This window comes from Esox lucius, chromosome 14 (assembly GCF_011004845.1).
Source record: "Esox lucius isolate fEsoLuc1 chromosome 14, fEsoLuc1.pri, whole genome shotgun sequence".
NCBI classification, from domain to species: Eukaryota; Metazoa; Chordata; class Actinopteri; order Esociformes; family Esocidae; genus Esox; species Esox lucius.
In genome coordinates, this window is record NC_047582.1 from 19,384,907 (window position 1) to 19,403,303 (window position 18,397).

The 18,397-nt window shown below is 39.0% G+C and overlaps 1 protein-coding gene across 6 annotated transcripts; it reads right to left on the reverse strand.

The window, feature by feature from the left end:
- Positions 1–875: 875 nt before the first annotated feature.
- On the reverse strand, positions 876–16,789 carry pip5k1ba (phosphatidylinositol-4-phosphate 5-kinase, type I, beta a). Of its 6 annotated transcripts, none has more exons than XM_010877892.4 (15): positions 16,608–16,789; positions 11,351–11,413; positions 10,599–10,729; positions 10,063–10,180; positions 9,737–9,889; positions 9,311–9,607; positions 7,516–7,712; positions 7,259–7,339; positions 7,124–7,172; positions 6,836–6,920; positions 6,610–6,750; positions 6,350–6,485; positions 6,064–6,163; positions 5,684–5,727; positions 876–2,962 (listed from the first exon to the last, which is right to left on the reverse strand). In XM_010877892.4, exons 1-15 carry the CDS (start codon positions 16,641–16,643, stop codon positions 2,950–2,952), a joined length of 1,644 nt encoding a protein of 547 aa, XP_010876194.2. In that variant the 5' UTR covers positions 16,644–16,789; the 3' UTR covers positions 876–2,949. The 6 variants fall into 6 exon arrangements, with proteins under 6 accessions (XP_010876194.2, XP_034152636.1, XP_034152633.1 ...); XM_034296745.1 differs by lacking the exon at positions 16,608–16,789 and adding an exon at positions 14,804–14,822; XM_034296742.1 differs by lacking the exon at positions 16,608–16,789 and adding an exon at positions 12,549–12,601.
- Between the last annotated feature and the right edge of the window lie 1,608 nt (positions 16,790–18,397).

The following is an 18,397-nucleotide window of genomic DNA, read 5'->3' on the forward strand; positions in this document are numbered from 1 at the left end:
GTTTCTAAGTGGCAGCCCTGCCATAAATTTAGTTTTTGTGAAGCTCACAACATACAGATTTTGTTGAGACTGGGTCACAAAGGTGTTAATTCCATTCTGTGCTATCCCTGTCAGTCAACACTGACTTGTGACCACTGTTTTCATCTTTGGCATATGCTTTCATGATCTGAACCCTGTTCCCCTTGACATATTGATTTTTTTTTTTTATCAAAGCACCTGCTTTTGAGGCACTAACTGTTTTGGCCTCTTTGGAACTCATGTTGCTTTGAAAATTCAAAGATCAAAGAGTTAATTGTCAGACCTCTTTTATAGCTGACACATATGTAATTGTCAATCAAACAAATGTGACCTCTGAAGCTGCATTTGTAATTGTGATTTAGTTACATCAAAGTGAGTCCTTTTCCATGTGGTGTTTCCGTTATCTTGTCCACTCCCTGTAGAATATTAATGCAGATTCAATTTGTTAAATTGTATGAGCATTCTTTCTTTTTTGATAAAACATGTACTAGTTAAAATAATTAATTTCTCTGAACTATTTTGTTAGTATAAAAGAATAGTTTTCCTATATTTGTGCAGTTAAGACAGTGGAGATGACAGTGGACTTCAGGAGAAACCCAGCGGCAAATAAACATCAACAAAAGTAACTATTTGTTCTGTTGTCCAAAAGGTAATATGTTCATATGTTGTGAGATGGCTAGAAACAAGGTAAGTTAAAGAGAGAACACACAGTGGAAGGCCCAAAAAGCTGTTGGTGTCTTATGAGTAGTACATAATCACTTCCTTGAAGGACAGAAAGAAATCCAGTAAAAACATTTCTCAGCATCTAATAGAATCATCTGGTACCAAAGGACACACTTCAAATGACCATATCTGACTGATTGGCAAACGTTTTATTCTAAAACAGTAATAATCCCAAACTCTCTGCGGACAGTCATTGGTCAAACTGTTCTAGATATTGGACAACATTTTCCAGGCTTTTCAGGGCATTGCAGATCAATGCAATTTCTCCACAAAAGGTCACACATTGCTTGGTAACTTATGACTGAAAGGCAAAATATTGTTGTCATACATTTGCATTACTGATAACATTGGCATCTGTACATAAAATCCTGGAAGAACGAAAAGAGGTCAGTAATTCTATGCACATATTGTGCCCCCTACTGATAATTTATGGACATGGCAATAAGTGTTGTCCTCTGGTGGCGGGATGAATTTGGTGAAAACATACAATGCCATTGCATAACATTTTATTTAACATGGACAATGTCTTTTCTATAAATAACATTTATTTAAAAACATACTCATCATGCCAACAGTGCATTTTATTATTCTGAAATAAATCAGTTAAAACATTAATTGTTTGATCTTGACTGATCATTAACAGGCCAACACCTACTTGAAATACATTATAATGTGCATGATCACGGAGGACTCTGAGTGATATGAAATTCACAATCGGCTACATAACATAAGCCTCCAATAGTCTTCCATGGCATTGTTTAATGCTTCATCTCTCAGGGATCCAGCCTGAGCGCTTTAAACATTATTATAAGTGCATTTTCTATATTGAAAGTCAGAATCAATCACATTTGTCCATGGAGAAGCAATTAATATAAGTGATTTGCCATCCTTCACAATGTGACTGTTAATAGAAATCTCCATTTAAAACCCAGGGCCCATTTTTCTAAACTTTTGGAGGATATACTGAATTCTGTAATCCTGCTTTTTGCCAACCTGGATAAAATTGAACGTATTGTTTTTGAGATGTTCAGGATCACTCTTATCCAGGTACTACAAAATCACGTTTACAGAATCCCATTTGAGCCCTCCAACTTGCCATCTCGTAGACACATTCTTCTACACTGCCACAGGACATCCAAAGGTAGAAAACTACATTGATAAAACGTATCTTGATACTAAACGAAGCATGCAGGTCAATGCTAGATACATTTTGATTTGTATTAATCTTAAAGATCTACATTTCTGGGAAAAATTCAAAACAACCTGCATCCCCTAAAAGATCAGTTTGGATTACCAAATCATTATCCCTATCTAGAGTATCAGAATCCTGAGGTCCTTATCCCCCACAGATTGGGAAAAGGTTAACCAAATCCTCCTCCTATTCCAGAGGATCAGAACACTGTTTTTCTGTTTTGAAAAACCCATTACAATATGTAATCTTATCCAATAGGGGTAATGCAATAAGATAACTTCTGGGAAAAAAAATAAAAAGTTCAGAACACTAACTGTTTTTAAAGTAGCAGTGTGGAAAGCAGCTTCAGCACTGGTCATGACCTTAAATGTGCTGCCATAATGGTGTGTTTTAGTCATTTAGCAGACCAGTTCATGCAGTGATGTACTGTTAGTGCCTTCATCTAAGTGAGGCATGGGAGCACTTGGCCAGGCAGATCACTTGACGGGCTGAAGTGTTCTCTATGAGTTGCAGGGGTTTCGCAGTGTGTATGTTTGTGTGGCTTCTCCACTAGATGTAATTATAGGGCTGAAGCTTCCAACCTGTTAGTGTCAAATGCAAAATATGTGCTATTGTGAAACAACTGTGCTTTCAAAGCCATCTGATTAAAATATATTAACGCAATGTACTAAGAGGTCAGAAGTTAAAAGTTCTGTAGACCTGAACATTCAAAAACAATTGTCTGAGAGACAGCTGTGTCAAAGCATTCCAGGTGTTTAAAGGGTATAAGTAAGCAATGACTCACTGTATACTGGCACTGTTTGTCACAAGGTACAATGTAAAAGTAACAGGATGGAAGTTTCACAGAAAGAGCAAAGACAGAGAATGCTACCATTACTGCCCTGCTGTCACATTTTCCAACTGTAGGCACATATAGACATAGACAGTCATTCCAAGTTAACCTGACGACCACTATTTCGCAGTCTGGCCCCATGGGCTATATTTAATAGTGCTGTTGAATGGGACTTAATCTTCTGTCACCAGTCTTCACTAGAAAACAAAACAGGAGTTAAGAATTAGTGACATAACAAAAAGAAGCACTACTGGGGATGACATCATACATTACATTGCCGAAGACAGCTAAACATTATAACGGACATGTAAAAATAGTGATCTAAAATTAGATTTTATGTCACAGAGCAACACGCAATCAGGTCTTGGCATACAAAAGATAGGGACAAGCACAAATGTTATTAACACGTGGGGGGGGGGGTGCTACAATTAATGATGAGGTAGAACAGAAAATGAGCAGGCTCCAGACTTCGTAGGGTAAGAGTGGAATATCCCTGTCTAAGCAAATACAGCACTCTGCAAAAGTCTGAAAATTGTTTAACGCCATTTATCTGGGTAGTGCTTATTTGCTTGTAAAAACACAATATTAAACATTAGAAGAAAGACAGTAATACAACAAAAACATTTCTTCAAAGTTACATTGAATCTACAAAGTCATAGGGCTATGACCAACGAGAGTATTGAGTTGCTATCGTTTATTAATTCACAATGACAGGAAAGCATTAGGAAGTGATTTGGAAGGTGTTGCAATTACAGGCATGGGAGGCAGTGAAAAATGTCAAGATAGGTAATCATTATGCAAATCAGTGATGGTGAAAACTCTGCAATAACCAATCAGGGGAGTTGGTGTTGGTGTCTCGCTGGAAAGTCTTGTGTTGTGAAACCAAATTTGAATCCCAAATCAACCACCAACCCATTTCTGTCAAACAAATGTTTAATCCCATATCAACACTTAGGAACCCCTTCAAACCTTATTAAGTAACACATGACAATGGAAGGGACCACATTTAAGTGCATGTTATTGCCATGTTAATTTGTGATTCATGGTGGAAATGAAGTTAATGTCCATGAACTCACTGTTAATACTCCCCATCTAAAAATATGAGTATAAGATGGAAAACACTTATTTTGGTGTCATGGTATCAATAATTATGTATTTTGTCAACTTTATTCTATAGCAAATAACTAATTACATGTTTATGATCCCCATACAGTCTACAAACAAGATCAAAGGGATAGTTCGTCCAAAATTAATGTTTATCAAATTTCACGAATTAGATATTCACGAAATAGATATTTCCAAAGGCCCATAGAGTAATTTTTTCAAACAATCCATTATTCAGCTCTGTCTCAGTCTGTAATTTGCGTTATTAGCATCGTCTAAGTTCATGAATGGAAACGATTCGTACCGCTATAGCAAAGCTGCATTGCAAGTAGAAAATACTTCCAACTACATTCAGTAATCTGTCGCGGTAGCATCGATTTTTTTAACTGTACACTGATGAAACAGCTAGCGAACTATTTACTATAGCCACCATACACAGCTTCTGTTCTTCGGCCGTGATGTCTTCGAAGTGAGCATAAACTTCAACCTAAACAAGCTATGTGAAGATAGGTTGCTTCGCCTAGCTTTTTACAATTGCTGCTAGGTTACATTTATGTATATTATTGCTATATTTTTTGCTCATATCAAGCGTGACCCATTGATATGCTTTGTTAGTGAAGTAGGCTACTGCATCTCCCTCCAATGTCGTTTAATTCCCTCCAGTTTGTGGCCAATCAGCATCCCCATCATGAACATAATGGTTTACTTATCTCGATGCCCAAAGGGCAACTGATCTCTGGTTCGGTCTTGTACTAACTATTGTTCATCTAATAACTATAATAATTAATACAATTATAACAATAGGCCTTTAGCCTAATAATTATTTCAAGAATAATATTGCACACATAAAAAAATACTAATTAACTGCTTACCTAGCCAACTACATTAGTTAATGTAGCTTTCTATAAAAAACATACAACATCTGTAAAGTAATTGTTAGACAACATACCAAAACGAGCTTCGCCAGAGCATTTCTATTCCTATGGTAACCAACGCAAACCTTGTATGTATTGTAAACCCCCGCATGAATATTCTCTCGGTTCAGTTGTCGCTTAGCGCGGTCTGTAAGTGCCTGTACCCACAGTTGGAGCAGTGAGCCTATTAACAATAACGTTACTGACTACTCCGCTGGACTGTCGTCTGTGATACGACCAAACAGAACAAAGAAATACCAGGAGAAATCCCATGATACCTGAGGGAGCCAAATGGAAAGTCATTTCTCAAATGTACCTTAGTTCAAAATTACCATAACACTTTCAACAGCCATTACCTAGCTTGGCGCTAGCTAGCTATTTACTTAGTTAACAAGTGTTGGGAGAAAAGCAACCAGATGTCACGTGTCGTGCTGACATCTAACAATCTTAGTTCCTCTCTGCCCACGACCAGAGCTATTTAAGACTTTTTTAGGTCCCGCGGATAACCTGCCAACTTTCGTTTACTGTGTACACTTACTCTTCCCAAACAAATGCGTGGATTGATATAATTGTGAAGAAAACTGACCAGTAAACACAAAGTACACGTTTTTAAAAATTCTCTGTATTTTGAGGAATACAACATCGTCATGTTCTTTGAGGTAAACAACACCACTTGTCTTTAGAGTAGTTTTCCGCTTGCAATGCAGCTTTACGATAGCGGTACATACGGTTTCCAATTCCACTCATGAATTTGTACGATGCCAATAACGCTAATTCCTGACTGAGACAGAGCTGAATAATGGATTGTTTTAAAAAATTACTATGTACTGAATGAAAAACTCGGGGTAAGGGCACTGTCACCAAAATATGTTTTGGACGAACTATCCCTTTAAGACCTACTTGAAGGAGAAGTCTGCAGATGGAACAGACACCAGAGACCTGACCTGAAGAACAAAAAGCAGAACAACAACAACGAGAAACAAAAACTCTAATTAAAGGTAATGCTAGAATTTACAACAGGCCTACCTAAAAAAAAATCATGACAGTCTACCGAAGCGAATTGGTTCCGTTTTGCATTGTAAGGGAGGCCACGAAATAAAACAATGACAATGACTCTTAAAACACAAGACGGTAGTTACTTTTAAATGTATTAATGTCTCTGTGTGTACTTCAACGTTAGAAGTTTTTCTGCTTTCAAACAAACGCTTACTGCTCAGAAGAATGCCTTTAATTTGACTTTTTGTCAAATGTCCTGTACATAGTGGATGTTGTAAACTCACCAAGTAAACATCATTTACAGAGTCTTGGCTGCTCTGGGTGGGGGGAAGGGGAGCAGCGGCACCCAGGGCCACAGCTGCATAGGAGGCATGGTGGGTATCACTGGGAGGACAGTGAAAAGAGTTACAACGCCATCATGTCATCACTGTCTAACAGTACACGGGATAAGCCCTGCTGAAGAGTATATGGGTGGATGCTAAGGTGGCTAAAGCGAGGGTAAAGTGTATATAATGTTGGAGTGTACAATAAGGGGAAAGGTGTAAAGAGTATGTGTATTTGACACAGTACCTATTTTCTAAGTGGTCCTTCAGGTCTTTCTCAATGGTCTCGAGAGAGGAGGAGGAGGATGATGAGGAGGAGGAAATGGTTCGATTTAAGCTTTTATGGAGTGGGATTAGATCAGGGTTCTTGGAGGAACTTGTTACTGTTGAACATAACAGAGAATTAAAAAGGAAAAGCAAAAAAGGGTCAAGAGGACAGCGTGAGATATCCACAGGTACAGGCCCAATAGATTGTGGGTTGTGTAGTTCACAGTAAAGGCTGATTACATGTTCCCTTCAGGCTCTCCATGCTTTGTGACTTCCTCTCCTCCGTCATTTCCTCCTTTAGGGGGGACAGCACCTCCTGGGAGGCTGACTTCTTCGCAATGACAGAGCACCTCTTCCTCTTGGAGGACACTCCTCTTAGAGCTGAGGGAGAGAAATAGCCGGAGTAAAATGACTAAGCAAATTAGGAATACCAAATGAATGTGTTTGACTGAAAGAAATTCCTTACGATGGATCTTCTTGAAAACAGTGCCACCCATGAACTTCAGAAATCGGTCTGCATAGAAACCTGGCCGGTGGACTGACACAGTGTCCTGGATCACAAACATACACAGATGTCAGGCCACCATGACGGCTAAATGGATCATACTTTCTTGGAAAATCCTGATATAGTCTGTAGAGCTTTCCATAGATGCACTTCCAGGAACATCTAAAAATCTAAAAACAAAGGCCCCTTATAATGAAGCGTGATGCCAAAATGTAAAATCAATCCAATCATACATGTAGTATAACTAACCCCATCATGGACCAGGGCCTTCCAGGAGTGCTCCACCTTCTTGATGAGCCTTAAAGCACAGATGTTACAAACATATAGTAAGAAACATGTTTTTTGTCTAGGAATAGTGACAGTGGTTCCAGAAGAAGCTCTTACCTGTATGACTGGAGGATGTCAATGATCCCTAAGAAGATGAGCAGCTTCTCGTCTTTATGCTTTGCTGGAATTCCACCCATTCTGTCAATGGAACAGACAGCAATGTAAATCTCCCAACTGCTGTGACTGAATTATGGTGTGAACAACACAATGCTAAACTGTACTACAATAGTACTGTAATGCAGTACTTTTACAAACTGTAACTGGCGATACAAACTAACTGTTGAAAGGGCTAATGAAGGCAAATGTTCTCTCACGTGTCATCGTCTGCCACCGGCTGTGCAACCTTGCCGTCCCCTTCCCCTTGGATGGACTCCCGGGCGGTGGAGTAGAGGACCCTCTGGCCGTTGAGTCGCTTACTGTCGGGCCTGGCCCCCCGTTCCAGACCCTTCTTGTTCAGCACATGCACCCCTAGCAGCAGACTGTAGTCCATGATCTTAAAGCTCTCCAGGACCTGACCGAGGCAGAAGTGCCAACATTACCACATTTTGTTCCCACTTAATAAACAATTCACTACAATCCTCTTAATTGGCCGTCCCATGTGACCTTTAATAACCACCCATGCTGAAAGACCCAGACAACTAGCCACTAAGGCTGGATTAGCAATGTTGTTGGGCACAATGCCCTAGGAGAATGCCAGTCAACCCATTTACCTGTGACTGTAATCACAATACAGTACTGCATCACATGGCCATTGCTTTTATACAAAGGATCTAACATTAATATAAAAACAAATGCTATTTTTAATTAAATGTTTTATGTAAGAGAAAACATTGATATATCAACAGAATTACTAGGTACAAAAATGCCTCTGGAGAAAATACATTTAAACTGTTCGTTGAACATTAAGATGTTATTACTAGTACCAAATGTAGGTACTTAATTTAAGAAGTTATAGTCCAGACAAAACATTTGTTGATATTTTGGTAATACTTTATTTTGAGGGTCCCAAAAGTGTGCCTGTTGATGCTTTACAGATTGTCTACTTACAATCTGTAACATTTTAACCAACTATCTACTAACCCTAACCTTTATCCTAAACCTAACCTTCATTCTATCCCTAACCTTAACCCTTACCCCAAACCTTATTCTGAACATAACCCTAACCTTGGCAAGCAGTTGTTTATCAACCAATAGTTTATTGAATGTTTGTTGACTGTATTACTATCTTTATAATATTTACAGATAGAAATTGGGACTCTCAAAATAGTGTTACCGTTATTTTTGTCACAGATGTGACTAAGTTGTTCTATTTAAGTAGTTGCTAAAAAGGAGTGAAACAAAGCCCATGTTTGGAACATATTTCCATAGATAATCAAGTAGTCTATTTGAATGTGATTAAGATGCCATGATTTGCAAAGAATGTAGCTTCTCTACAGTTTATTTTGGGTATCCATCAATTAGATATGATGCATTTTAGCCCTTGTGCTCCAGATTCTTTGGGGTAAACCCTAACCTACAGTGACTGCTGCTGCTGCTGCTGCTTTTGAATTCTAACCTATGCTACTACTCATCACATTAGCAAAATATTCAGTATTTTATTGGTAGCGTGCAAATGTTTGAGTATACAGGTTCATTTTTATTACCTCCCCTAGTCTAAACACATCTAGGCTCAAATTAACCCTGCGGTAGCAAACTAAATGATATTTGAGGAACAAGGGGAAATAATTTGCAAGTGGATAATAATCCGTTTTATTACTACTTTTAAGATGTCCTTAACAACCCCTGAGTTACCAAACACATTCTCTTGGCCGCTGCCTACCCCATTATTTTGGATGGCTGTTATTCAGCCTAAACTTCTAAACCCCCTAATGAGTCAGGTGCCCTGCTATGGGCTGTTTTTTTTTAAGGTAATCTCAGGAGTGCTTTCCCACTAACTAAATAACACACATTACTAATGAGCTCATTCATTAGGGCTTGAGGTGAAGGAGAATGAATTTGTCATCTTTACGTAACACTGACAATGAGGGTTTGACCCGAACACCAATTTGAATGGCCTTTTGTTTTTGAATATGCAAAACATGTAAATGAATGAAGTGTGAGCGGCCTCACCCTGCAGTCCCTCTGCAGAGTCTTCATCAGGGCATTGTAAGTATCTGCATCAAAGTACAGGCCCTCGAACATCTCCTGGAAGTCCAGGTCTTTGAAGGTGGGAGAGGACTTGGCACGCTCTTTGCGTGAAGCACAGCGTTTGTACGTGGAGCCCTTCAGGTCATATTTGTAGTGCATCCAGAGGGCCCGGGGCAACACATTGTTCATCACCACTATACGGATGGTGACCCCGGAACACTGGATGCAATACAGGCCGTAGAACTTAGGTAGCAGCGTCCTCGGGTTCTGATTCAGGTTCTGGCAGGAAACAAGTGGGAAGAAATTTACAGGATAGATCATTTAAATAAAACACATTTTCCAGAAGGCCCTAAAAGTGTTTCTGTTTTTACTGGTGCCTTAAATAGGGGTTTGCCTTGAGAGACTCACCATGTAATAACCAGGAAGAAGTTTCTGCAGGAACTCCGCCTCTTTATGCTGCACAGTCTTTATAATAAATTCATCATCGCTGGTCAGGTAGAACCAGGAACTGCTGGCCCCAGGGTTGGAAAGCTCAATCAGAGGCTCATTACAGATGGAATACTGGAATTTGTACAGGAAGAGTGTATTCAAATAGACAGAAAGTAAACAAGAAAAATGCTCACATTTGCTGATACATTACTGGCAACTCGAGGGGTTTACTGCCATATGGTTCTATGCTTTATTACCAGATAATCACAATGTATGTAATTCTGTGATGGGCTTTCCACACTAACCAGGTAGTCATCTGCCTTGATGCCAAAGAGCTCCCTGAAATAGCGGAATGCAAGAGGGGCGTATGTTTTTAGGCGGAAGTCTGGGAAGTGGTGTGCTGGTGTCATGTTGCTTCCCTCACTGGCGACCCAAGTGTTTGAACACAAACAGATCAGTGTTACAACACATCTCGATACATCCATATACAAATACTGAAACTATGTACATTTGCGTTCCAAGAGAAGTGTGTACAGTACACACATCTATCAGTTAGAGTAAACAGAGACCTTAGTGATATGGCCACTACAAGGAAGCTATTGAAGTGTACAATCCAAATCTGCTGTACAGTTAGCAGTGTCTAAAAGATGTCACAACAGATGTGAGTTTTTCAGAAAAGCTTAGAGGGTCAAATGTCATGATGAATGTTGTTGTTTTGCGGATTTTGTAGTAAAATGGACTTCTGTATCAATGGGAAATCTTACCAAAGCTAATTGTGCAGGGTTTACAGTGTATTAGTTTCACTACTAGTGATGTGTATAAGTTTGAACTGATATTATACCTGGGTAGGAAGACACTCTCCACCATGTAGAAGTCCTGCATCAACACATCTCTATCAGGCTTGGATGTGAGGTTCCCCACAGCGTACCCAATGCCCAGCTGGATGGCTCCTTTCAGGGCAGCAGCTGTGGGCTGTCACACATTCATAATATTCTCAGTCAATAAAACTTTAAATAGGTTGGGCAACATTCCAGCTCAAACATTACACCCATTTCTACATCTGAAAGGTTCAATCAGGACGTACAAGCCAAGGGGCCAGAGTCCATCGAAATCTCTCTCTCTCTACAGCCTAGAAAGAAAATTCCTCAAGTCTGTGCCAAAGACCAGAGCAATAGAAACAATTGTTGAAGACATTATCTGGTTAGGGAATAAATATGCTGTTGAATTAAGATACTGTTGCTGAGGACATTTTCTTCCTCAATCACCCACAATAAACTATATATCAGCCAATGTGTTGCATGATTTTGGATGACATCATTGCTGCTGACATCAGTGCTAGTGCACAAGCACAGTAGGCCCAGTAACCCAGACAGAGATGGTCCAGGAATCCACAAATGCGACCCTCGTCGACACCTTCGAGTGCCTGCAGTTCACTTATAACTCAATGGCACAACCAGGTCAAGGGGACCCTTTTCACACCCAGAAATACTTTAAACAGGATAAAAGCATCTGTTAAATTAGTTGTAACCTGTAAACAGGATTTTTAGATGTGTGGTGGAGTATAAATCAATTACAGAGGTCAAAAGACCCTACCTTTTTGTAGTCTTTTGACCCAATGGTTCCTCCACCTCTGATGTCTGTGGTTGTGGTTGCCATCTTTTGGAAAGAAACAATACAGACCAAATTAGGAGCAAGTTACATACCCATTCACCACGTTTAATAATATCTATTCTATTTATGGTATTGGCATTTGATTATTAACTAAACAATAAAATGTTGTCTACAAGACCTGTTAACATCTGTAGTTGTTAGAGTACTTAACAGACATCCAGCATAATAACCCAAACAGAATTACAGAGGAAGAAGCATGGCCAACATTCTAGTTTCTTTGTTAAGCATGAAACAGGGAACAAGTGAGTTCCTATTTCATGAAACAATGCATGGTATCTTAAACAGCAAATATTTAGCAATTTCTCTATTCTCCAGTTACACAAACCCCAGTGATTTTCAACTAGTTGTGAATGAAGGTTTTGAATGGGTTGCAGGTGTCAAATCAACAACAGCTCCAGTCTGATTTCAAATGACAAATTTAGGTAGAATGTAAAAATATACTTTTACATCGCAATGATCCGAAAAACGGTATTTTCAATATAGAGATACTATTGATCAGCACTATTGAACAGATAGTTATCAAACAAGTGAGCTTGCCAACATTTTTCATTAACGCTGAGTAATAAACAATATTAACTGTACAACATATCCCTTTATAATTGCTGCATTTACCGTTAATTCAGTGTGGCAACATTGTTTTTCCATTTTAGCTAACAAAACGCTGAGTCACAATACAACCTGCATCATCCTGGGTGTGAGGCAAAACCAGTTGCAACCTTAGATTCAAATCATTGTTGTCTCCGCACTGTGTAGAAGTAAAACTACCACACAAAACATTGCACAATTCATACTAAAAGTATCTTCTGATCCTCATCCACTAAATAGAAAAGAATGGTAATATGTATTTTACTATAGCAAATACAACAAACTAACTCAAGAGAGCAACCAGGTGACTGATACAGGTAAATGTGTCATACCTACTCAATAGTTGTAGTAAGTGCACCATTCACAGGAGCCTGAAGGGTTAGGTTAAGTTTTAACATTTAAAACATTTAAAAAAGCATTATTTCATTCCCTGCTATGCAGTATATTCCAAAGTCATCATCCTCTGTTCCATATTTTCTGCTCATGACCAATACCTATAGCATCTTGTAATGAAGAATGAGAGCAACATACATACCTCTCTGACCAGGGCTGTACTGGGCAGGTGGGCTAGAGTGTATACAACTATACTCGGTTGAATAGACCCTTCAACACAACATTTGATCCTAATTAAGTAGGATTAAGCAACCAATCCAGGCTAAATCTCTAAGGGACATTCCAAGAGGTATTCAAAAGCTCTTACAATCATGCTGCCTCTCACACAAAAACAAATCAACAAGTAGCATTGCGGTAAAGCCGCTGGGTGATGCGGACACAAGACCCATTGTTAAAAATATTTATTTGTGATATAAATCCCCAACTGCTCATTCTCAAGCATGTTATGCAAGCATGCATCTCAGCTTTTATACAGTCACATTGCCTGAGGACACCATCAAAGATGCTTCTGATGCATCCTGCTTCCACATGCAACAGGAAGTGCAAAGTGTTTTATTTGCTGAACATCCATTATGTGTAGTAGACTTTTGCTATGATCAGGTTTCAGGTCAAACTGGTTAACTTGTGAGGGAAATTAATGAAAATATGAAACAATTCATTTGAGTCACTGATTGTAAATCAAGGGATGATTTAAATGAAAGAACATAAAGTCTAGTCAGAGTTCAGGTATCACAGGGGTATCAGCCGATATTTGTCTGGTCTCTTTCCTGTCATGTCTCTGAAATGCTCTCCATGATCCAGGGATTGACATTAATGCCGGAAAGGCACTTCAAACCAGGAGCATACTTTGATTGACCACAACTTTGAAAAAACTAACATATGTGATCAATTTAAACAGTGCTCTTGCCTGCCTTTCACCTACATATAGGGAAAAACCAGAAAGCTCATTAGTAAAATATTTACTTGACAGAAAAGGCTTAACTTCCCATGAATGCCATTCATTGATACATTGTCTTAAACTTAAACAATGGGGAGAAACCAGAAAGATCACCTGAAAAACTTAAATAAGGACAGTGATCAGGAACACAGTCAAGGGCAATAACAACAAACAGGTGTCCGCACTCCAAATGAGGGATAGAGAGTTGTCAAGCGAGGAGGTGACACTGTGTCACTTCATAATTCATGTGCCCCAGGAAATACAGCAACCATAATGTCTATCCCTGATCTCCAGATTACATATCTTCAAATTACATAAAATCTCCAGATTACATTTTACATACCTCCAGATTACATAAAATGTTGTACAATAACAAACAGTGAAGACCGTGTGTAAAAACATGAAAGTACAGAGCAGTCACTGCTGTTCTTTTCAGAACCCTTAGGTTGTTTTAAGAGAATACCGCAAACAAGAGCCAGAGGCTCACCTGAGTTAAATACCAGCAGTTGAAATGTTGTATTGCTCAAACACCTTTTCCTCTTTTAAAATATTGGCTCAAACATGGTGTCTGGATCCTACACCTGTACCCTGAATTAGTACCAGACCAACCAGCTCAGATCTGTCTAAGTCTAGCCCTTACAGTTACTTGCGACAAGTGTCTGACCATTTGTCTGATTTTTTCGGAATTACAAATGCTACATTGAAATTTAATTTGGTTTCCTATATTATTTTAATAATATATAACAATAACATTCAAAACCAATGATTGTATGCTGAAATTGTTTGTACAGCAGCATCTGCATTTGTTATGTTCCACCATTCATTTAATTTAAGGTTTTTCCTTTAAGTTGTCACCCTTCTGTATGTGTTTATACACCAATCAACCATAACATTATGACCCCTGACAGGTGAAGTAAATAACACTGATATTCTCATGAACATGGCACCTGTCAGTGGGTGGGATATATTAGGCAGCAAGTGAACAGTCTTGTCCTCAAAGTTGATTTGTTAGAAGGAAATATTGGCAAGCATAAGGATCTGAGCGACTTTGACAAGGGCCAAATTGTGATGGCTAGACGACTGGGTCAGAGCATCTCCAAAACTGCAGCCCTTGTGGGGTGTTACCAGTATGCAGTGGTCAGTATCAATCAAAAGTGGTCCAAGGAAGGAAAAGCGGTGAACTGGCAACAGGGTCATGGGCGGCTAAGGCTCACTGATGCACGTGGTGAGCCAAGGTCTGATCCAACAGGCGAGCTACTGTAGCTCATATTGCTGAAAAAGTTAATGTTGGTACTGATAGAAAGGTGTCAGAACACACAGTGCATCGCAGTGAGAACACATGGCACCAGGATGCACTATGGGAATAAGGCAAGCTGGCGGAGGCAGTGTGACGCTTTGGGCAATGTTCTGCTGGGAAACCTTGGGTTCATGTGGATGTTACTTTGACATTTACCACCTACCTAAGCATTGTTGCAGACCATGTGCACCCTTACATGGCAATGGTATTCCCTGATGGCATCTGCCTCTTTCAGTACGATAATGCACCCTGCCACAAAGCAAAAGTGGTTCTGAAATGGTTTGAGGAACACAACAACGAGTTCAAGGTGTTGACTTGGCCTCCAAATTCCCCAGATCTCAATCCAATCGAGCATCTGTGGGATGTGCTGGACAAACAAGTCCGATCCCGGGAGGCCCAACCTTGGAACATACAGGACTTAAAGGATCTGCTGCTAACGTCTTGGTGCGGTATTCCACAGCACACCTTCAGAGGTCTTGTGGAGTCCATGCCTCGACGTGTCAGGGCTGTTTTGGCGGCAAAAGGGGGACGTACACAATATTAGGCAGGTGGTCATAATGTTATGGCAGATTGGTGTATGTAGTATGTTAACGTGTGAGTGTAAGTAAGAGAGGCTGTGTGTACGTGGAGTGTGTGTTGTTGAGTATGTGCAGGGCAGATACACTCCCTCTGGCCTGTCTTTTTTCCAATCTCTCTATCCTGGTTGCAATGCTCCTGACCAATCTACACCTGCTAGATGGTAGCAGCAAGAACTGCCTATGGCTCGGCTAGGTGATGTTCATGACATATCCGGCCATTCAGTGGCAAAGTGTAAAGTAAATGTCCAGGAAGGAAGGCAGTTCACTCTAACCTCCTTCTTGTACCCAGTATAATTGTCACGTGGAAGCCAGTCACAGAGTTTATAAACCCAAAGGCCCTACACTGACAGAGATCCAGGAACAGAATCCTGCTCATTTTCTTTTAATCAGCCTTCACATTTTACCATCCCAACTTATTGTTCCCTCTTGATCTTTTTCAAATGCTGTGTAATAGCTTCAATATTTATTTTATAAATTCATGAAAAAAAAGCTGAAAAGTTGATAATCTCAACCCTTTTGTGAAGTCTAAATAAGTTCAGTAATATACACTTGCTCAACACATTACACAAGTTAATATAAGGATAGTGTATAAACACTGACAGTCATTACAAAAAATACAGGCCTTCTTCCTAACTCACTTTTCAGAGTGAAGAGAGGAAGGAAGCTTCTCAGGACTTATACCATGAGGCCTAATAATAATTTTAATATAATTACAGAATTGATGGTTGTGATTGAAGACAACTGAAGACAAAAAAAAATTTACTAATGAAAATTTAATTGCTACCAACTTTCTAACTTAATTGCTTCCCAGGGGATTAAATTCTTCTGAATTTAAAATAAAATATTTTTTTTTCTATGACTTGCCCTTTGACTTAGTGAATATTGTTCAGGATGTTAAAAAATATTAATCCCACTATATAATCCAAAATAATTGGGAATAAATTCAATAATTTCCTACTACAATGTAGGAAATAGGCTAATATTCAGAATTATGCATGTACGGTGAACAACAAACGGTAAAAAAAAAAAAATGCGTAGCCTTCATTTTGATACGAAGTTACTTCTCTGCCAGGTTGACAAGGATAAATGACAAACCACGTGTAGGCTATAATTTATACTGTGATAAAATAAGTCATGTCGTCATTATCTTCAGTAATTGCACTGCAATTATCACATACAACAAGAAAGCTTGAATTAAATATCAACAACACCAAAATAAGTGAAATGTAGAACAGTAATTAAACAAAAAAGTAGCCTAGGTTTTCCATTGACACACAACTACGGAAGGTGCACGGTCAATGACCTAGATATTAGGTAGTTAAAAGTTTGAAAGCAATTGGTGACAAGACTACAAAATATGTTTCGTTTGCAAAACATGCTACTCCTTACCTTGAGTGTTATCGTCGTTGTAAAATGAAAAGACATAGACAGGTAACTCTGCAATCAGGTTTCATCGATTCTGGGTAATCTGAAGGTGGCCAACTCAATGACGCAGGAGCATCCCCAGTGCTTCCGCTCCATTCTCCGCCTACTGAAACCGACTGAAACGCACCTGTAAACTGCGATTCAGATTTCCGGTTAGAAGAGACATAAAATAATTCCTAACTAATCTTTGTGTCTACCATCTAAATAAACCTCAAAACGAATAAACACTGTTATTCTGATAGTAATGTGTTAACCTAACTTAGATGAAAAAAATTGTAGTATTACTCCTCAGAAATGTACGTTTGTAGTGCAATTTTATGGTATTTGCAAAATTGCAACAATGGTCTCCATTAAACTAATTTACAGTAATCACTCAGTTGACCTTTTTTCTGATGAGTACTTCATAATAACAGGCTACTAATAATGTGCAGTAGGAAGCTGAGTGGCCTCATTGTTCTGTAGACTTGCTGATCGTTCAGCGCCAACTCCTAAGTAGGATAATGTCATTGGTCCGTTTATAGTTAGTTTAAACTATATCCTTATTAAGCAACGGAGGCGGATAATCATTATCTGCCTAATTTAATTTGTCTAAATGTGTACAGAAGTTACAGTAGCCTATTAAATACAGCCTATGTGTGTACAGAGGAGGGGGTACACCAGGACACGTTTTTTTTTTTAAATAAAATTGCTTACGCTAGCTAGCATTTGTACTCAATTTAACAGGTCTTCACGTTAGTTAGTTCGTTCATGAACTAATGACAGCTGCATGCTTTTTGGTTGACTTGCTCCGGCAGACCAGCTAATAACTGGGTGATGAAAGAGGATGGAGAGCGAGACACAGGAAAACACACCAAGGGGAAAAAAAATGACATCGGGCCCTATCTTGGTCGGTTGAATAACCAACTACCACTTTTGCTTTCACATCCGACAAAAGAGATAGAACAATCCATCTTAATTCTTCCCATCTCCCACTGGTGGAGGGAAGGACCATTTCTGTTGGTCAAACCAAAATGCACCTCGCTCCTTCGTTAGGACAATGGTACAGGTAACAAATTACACATTTGAGCAAATTCAGAATCATATGTTTAGCAAATAATTCCACTAATGCAGTAGGGCAGCCAAAATAAAAACTATTGCTGTATATCGGTGGTTTCATCAGTAACACTTGTTTTTCCAATTAGTTTAACCAGAGAATACGAACCAAACTGAGCAGATAGAAACTTCAGTTATGGGTAGCCTGCTTTTACTTTTTAAAGCTGTACATTTAAAGGGAAATGTAAGTAATAACCCAGCCTACAAGTAGCCTACCACGACTAAAGCCCCGCTGTGTGGACCCATGCCGACCAGGTCGTCTGCAAAATATCTTAGTAATAGCTAATCTTTATTTGACAAAAATAGCATATTATAATATTTCATAGAGGTGATACTTTTTTAAATTATTTGTTGATTATCTTAATTTGAAGAAAGCATGGCTTCTATATACCTTACAGGTGCTGTATCCCAAATAAAGTTAGGGAGATACACTTCAAAGTTTTGCACAATATATATCCTTCCAATGCATACATTTCCACATTTGCAGATGTTGATAAAACTGTTAGTTGGTTCCTGAAATAATTTCTCACCTATTTTATAATTGCACTTTTGTCAATAGTCATCCATCTTTTTTCAAACTCAGTGAATTCAGATGACGTCAGGAAATGTAACAAAAATGATGGATGACTGTTGTTTTGGCTCTGTTGATTTGTTACCCTGTT